A 6,000-nucleotide genomic window follows, 5' to 3' on the forward strand; every position below is an offset into this window, starting at 1 on the left:
AAATCCGTGTGGGCACGAAAGACAAAAGTCATTCGGCGAAAAACGGCGCTGCTAGAAACAAAGCGAAGTGCGCAGGCGACGACGCTTTAAATGCAAATGAGCGGAGAATTTGGAGATAAAGCCATCACCCGAGCAGAATTCCGCTGCTGCCGTCACTTAGCGTGCACACGGCGACACGTGTGTGGCGGTCTCTTCCCGCCCTGGCGACAGGCATTGGCGCCATGGTTTATTCATGACCGCTCGAATTTTAGGCGGCGCCGGTGGAGGAATTCATGGAGGGCGGAAGACGTCGATGAGGTGGTTCGATGTGTTGAGGGGACATTTTTCACATCTTATTATTTATCCTTTTCCTCTGCCTCTGTCTTCCTTGCTTGGCCAATCCTCACAAAACTCCAGACAGAACTCATTACCACCACATTAATCACACCATTGAGATGCTAATTATAATTCTTTTTCTCTATTGTTGAACACAAGGCTCCCGCCCCCTCCTGCCACAGCATTAAAGTGCAATTCGCTTTAAAATAAGATGTGTTTTTTTTAATTGGATTGGCGGTTGGTGTGTGTTGGAAAGCCACTGGTTGGGAAACGGCTCCAATTTTGGGTCCTCAGCTTTGGGTTTGTGTGAGTTCTTCTGTTGTAATAATCAACAAACTGAAAGGATTGACCAGTTGCTCCTGCGGCCCCCAGGTTTAGATGCTCCCTTCCTACGTGGCGTGCACGTGTAAACCACACCTATTGAAACAGTCACTTGATCTCTCTGTTCACATCTGCTCCTGTTAATTGTGTCTCATTAGAACCGGAGATATGAATATCGACGACATTAGATTTTCAGATTAAGAACTCAATTAGATGAGGAAAATCAGTCCGACTTTTTTTAAAAGAACGAGTCACTTTTCATATTCGTTTCCACGCCCATGATTCAATGCGAAGTCTTAATGGCCACGACTAATTGACTTCAAACCCCCTCCAATGTTCTTTCTTAATGGTCCACTGCATTCAATCACATGTGTTCAGAGGAAACTCTGTGCTTATTTGAGACATTCAATAATTTTAAATCTTTTTTTTCCCTTTTAGCTTTAAGTCTTATTATCCTATTGTTATGAAGTCTCAATGAGGACATTTTTCACCAGCTGCAGGATCATGAATCTAGCTTCATAATGTTACACTGCAGGATAAAAGCACTATTTTTCAGCAGACACCAGAGCTGATTGCACATTATCTGTTTTTCCGTGCTGTTATTTAAACAAGTGGTGGACACTTGTGGCGCAAAGCCACAAGTTCCACACCCGTTGTCCGCGAGACGGTTGCTGCAGCTTTAGTCATCTTAACATTTGATTTGTGCTATGTTAGCATTAGCCTGGCTAGCAAAGATGAGGTGTGGGTGGTGGTGTGAGCAGGTTACCGTGGCCATTTCTTATTGAACAGAACCCTTATGCTCATCTCCATCAGGCCAGATGACCTTTCATTGATTTTCTAGTCTAGCGCTCCAACAAATCTGACGACTTTAAGATCAACGCATGATTTTAAAGTGATTTTTGCTTCGGTCTTCTTGTGTTCTCAGAGGTGGAAAAGGCGTGCCTGTGTGGGAAGACTTGGGGGGGCTCTGGAGACGTCGGTTGCTGCTGACAGAGACGCTGCAGTTGCATCTCATCTGTGTGTAGCTTCTCCCCGATCGAACGGGTGCACGCGGAGGTTACCACAAACCCGTTGCCCCACTCTCTCCTTTACAATTGTAGCGATGGCATTTTCGGTCCCCCAGAACTCTGCAGTGGCAGCCGCCGGTGGTCATCTCTGTGGTGCCAGGGCATGGGAGGCCCGGGCCTGCAGAGAAAACAGCTCCTGGGGCGGCTGAATGGAAAATACTCTTTGACCATCAGGGACAGGCTGAATTGGACACCTCTGCAGAGGTGCAAAGGATTTTATTTGTCTCTTTCCACAGATAGCCAGGGGTAGTGGTGGGAGGCTCGGGGGGGGGAGGGAGGGTGCGTGGATGTAATAGAGCAGTGGGTCCAACCAGACCAGGGAACAGAAACGACTCAAGGGACTGTCACCAATTGTCACCAGGAGCCGAGCAGCTTTTGTAATAATTTTCCTGTCTCGGTACCGGGGGACGGGGGGTGAGAAATGGCCTGTAAATACAGCAGATGGGTGGGCGCGTCCACTGCATCCGTGAGGACGGACCGGCGTGTTCGGCGTGGCGATGAAGCAGCTTCCATGCAGAGCTCAGGGGGCTGGGGAGGTGGGGGTTGTCAGGGGGGGGTCTTTCTTCATCCTGTCACACGGGCCGTGTCGGCTGGAGACCGTCACGCGAATACAGGGCTGAGTGAAAGTTCTGTCTTCCTTTCATTATTCACCGCTGCTGCTCAGCCATTCCTCCCATCGTTCCCTGGAGAGGGAAGGTGCGCTGCCACTGATTCACTTGGCTGCCGTGGAAACGGCTCTTGCTGTCTCACAATCTGTAGTAGCTTTAAATGACAATCCAGAGAATGGAGACATCCACCTTCCAGTGATGGAGGAAGTAGGAATATATTTATGTTTTGGCCTAACGAGGCCTGTTTTTGCCCTCCTTTCTTCTCCCTTTATAGTGTCACCTTTTTCAGTTTAACGCTGATTTAGTACCTCTGTGTTCAACTTTGAGCCGGTCGTTGTGGTCGGCGGTTCCTCTGCAATGACCGCAGCAAATCCATTCCCAACGTGTCAGACCGCCATTGTCTTCCTGCAGCCCGCTGCTCCAGTCAGCCGTTCTCCGGTCGTCTGGGAACACATTCTCCCGTCTCCTAGAAAACCTCAGAGGAGCTCGGGCGTCCGGCTGAGTTTTATGTGCTGAGGATCAAACAAACGGTCATTTTGGGCGGAAAAGAAACGGGGAGAAAGTTCTGGTTTTAGCCAGCACTCTTCAGGAATAACAGCAAATATGGTGGAGGGGGGGTCCGGGGTGTATTAATGCCATTAATGCTTCAGCCCCTCAGCCCACATTCTGATTTTACCAGGCCTCAAACAGAGGGTATCTAAGACCTTCTGATATTTGCTCGCGGTGTCGCTCCCCCTCCTGGAGACCCCCGAGGGGGGGCATTCTTCATCTCCCGTCCTCCTGGCCTCGAGCCAGCAGGACCCCTGGGTGGAAGACAAACACGGAGCAGGAAGATGAGAAAGGGCTGATCTTTGAAAACAGGCTTCTTCAAGTCGAGTCTTTCAAGACTCTTCTGGATGAGGGCGATTGTTTGGTCAGGCTTAAATCAGCTTCACCACACACACACACACACACGCACACACACACACACACACACACACACACACACACTTAACGCACACTTAACGCACACTCTTAAACACATAAATCTCCATAATTGAGCTCTTCTGCTTCACTAATGTCCCATTTGCTTTGTAGCCGTGTTTATATTTCAGGGTTAGTTAAGTGAGGCAGTAAATCAAGCTGCAGGGGTGTTGTTACGTTTCCCTCCCTTTATCGGCACTTCCATTGGAGGAGGAGGGATTTCGGGCACGCTCGGAGCAGTTGGCAGCGAGGTCGGAGACGTTCCACGGCCCCCCATGACAACACCCATCATGCTCCTCAAGCCTCCTCGAACGCAGAAATCCGATCAGTGATCGGCGTAATCCTGTGTTCTTGACATGTCTTTGTCAACTTTCTCAATTTTCTGTCTGTCAGAAGAACAGGCAATATTATGGGATAACTTAGTTCACAAAACCATGTGATATGAAGCCTCGCGGTTTCCATAGTGACAGAAAGATGGCAGAATGGATCACTGGAAGGTATTAGCTGATTAAGCCGTCTCAGTACCGCTCCCCTTTTAATCCACAACACTCGAGCCGCTATCGGACCATCAGACTGGATCGGCCCGTGTGCGCTTAGCGTTTTTTTCGCACTTTTGCTGCTAATTTGTTTGAAGCGCCGAGAGATCGTAAACGATTAGAGAGCACGGCATGGAGATGGAAGGCGACACTTTCAGCAGAACCATTAGGAAGAGTTAATGGTCTGTAAAATTGATTGATTTAGTGACGCTTGTATCAATTGGTTGTTAATTTGTAGGAGGGCGGATCGGGACTCAGGGGCCGCAGCGCCACACTGACCTGTGTTTAGGTGTGCTGCCCTTGTCCGTCTGTAAAATCCTGCAGGAGAAGGAGATACGGGCAGAGTGGATGTCCGACAGGACCACAGGGGGACATAACGTAAATGGCAGCCAATCAAAAGGTGGGCATGGAGGAAATGAGGGAAGGAAAGGGCAAGTTGAAGTAATGCTCGCTGCTCGGATAATTACAACACTGAAGCTGGTTACTTATAGGAAGGGATTTCTTTCCCGGTGAGAGGAAATGCTGGCAGCAGGTCGGCTGATACGGGGAAAGGTGTTGGACCTTTTAAATCGCTCCCACAGGAGGCTGCATGCTTCCAGACACGCCATCATCTTTGTAAACGCAGATCTGTCATGTTTAGATTGATGAAGAACCGTTACACATCGGCGGTAACGGCAAGCAGAACAATGACCAATCAGGAGAGAATCTATATATACCTTCACAAGAGCTCCAAGAAGCGGAGCCCCGCAGGGCAGTGCACTTAGCACTCTGTCATTCACGCCGACTGTAAAGCCTCTGAAGATCCAACGAGACACACCGCTGACACCAGCAGAGTCAGCTGGATCACTCTCAGCAGTGGGAGTTCATATCAACACAACAAACCCATCAGGAATGTTCACGACCGCAACAAATCGGACTTCAGCTCAAAGTCAAACAGCTGCTGTCTTGTTTACTTCGGGCATCTGTGCGCGGTGCGGCTAATTAAGAGCAACAGACAATGTCATGGGTTACAATCACATGAGGATTGGGCTTGATCATATATAAATAAAAAAAGGCCTGATGTCACCAGTTGAAGGACTAATAACAAAGAACATTTTTACACATTAGCTGAACACAATTCAGAATTAAATACTCTGTATAAGTTATATGTGTTATTTATGGTAAACTGTGCTATTGGTCACTAACTCTTCACATTTTCACCCAAAGATGACCCTCTCAGCTTCTCATCACCCCGTCCTGTTCTGTCATGTCATTTTGGTCTCAGATAAGATGAGATGAGGGCATCATAGACAGTAAGGTTTGATGAATTCTGCATAATTCTTCCTGATGTGGAGAGCTTAATAATTAAGCTACTGTATCAACATTGTAAATGTTCCTATGAGGAATACCGCACCTCCTTCCCATGTGCTGACTTCTTTCTTGTGTCTGGCGGTATCCCGTGGAGACGTGTGTGTGTACTGTATAGTCATATTGTCTCCATTTTCCTGCTCATTATCGTGGCAGGTTCAAGGAGATGTGAACTAATTTGCATATTCGGTATCCCCGGGCTGGAGCCCCTTTGTGAGGCAGTCAGGTGATTCATACTGATGTCTGTATGGTCTTATTTTTCAGAGGATTAAAATAAAACCAATCAATCAGCCAGACTTGCCCCCTACGCAGGAAATCGAGTCCAGTGACTGCTGTGAGAACATCCATGCTCCTCACAACACAGAACGGAGAGAAGAGGCACAATTTATCGGTTTTATGGGTTTCATGTACACCCAAACTCTGCCTCATACACACATCATGACAGTTCATTCCTGTGTTGGAGAAACAGCTGCAGAGCTGCTTGAAGATAGCGTAACTCAAGCGCGTCTTACTTTATCAATAGTGAGAGCTCATATGAAGCCACAGAATGAAGGTTAAAAGTTGTAAAAGCTGTGGCGTAAAGGTCAGCCAATCAGAGCAGCTTCGCCATCACGCCTCCCGTTTGCTTGTTCCTCAGGAGAGGAAGCTTTGCGCGTTCCCGTTCATCGAGGTCTGCGGTTCCGACGTCATCACGTACATGGCCCCGCTGTCCCGCCAGACGGACTTCTTCGTGCCCGAGATGAAGGAGGAGGTTAAAGCAGATGTTAAAGAAGAGGACTCTGATGAGGACAGGGGAACCGACATTACGGGTAAGCACTGCAACCAATAAGCTGGACTCTCGCA

At 48.3% G+C, this 6,000-nt stretch overlaps 1 protein-coding gene across 1 annotated transcript in view; it reads left to right on the forward strand.

Moving 5' to 3' along the window:
• Positions 1–6,000, forward strand: part of tex264a (testis expressed 264, ER-phagy receptor a) — a 35,240-nt gene that overhangs the window by 24,708 nt on the left and 4,532 nt on the right. Inside the window, exon 3 of the mRNA XM_003973189.3 lies at positions 5,795–5,966. Within this exon, the coding sequence (XP_003973238.1) occupies positions 5,795–5,966 (172 nt within the window). The remainder of the gene's footprint in view (positions 1–5,794; positions 5,967–6,000) is intronic.

The sequence above is a fragment of the Takifugu rubripes genome, chromosome 19, assembly GCF_901000725.2.
Source record: "Takifugu rubripes chromosome 19, fTakRub1.2, whole genome shotgun sequence".
Classification (NCBI taxonomy): Eukaryota; Metazoa; Chordata; class Actinopteri; order Tetraodontiformes; family Tetraodontidae; genus Takifugu; species Takifugu rubripes.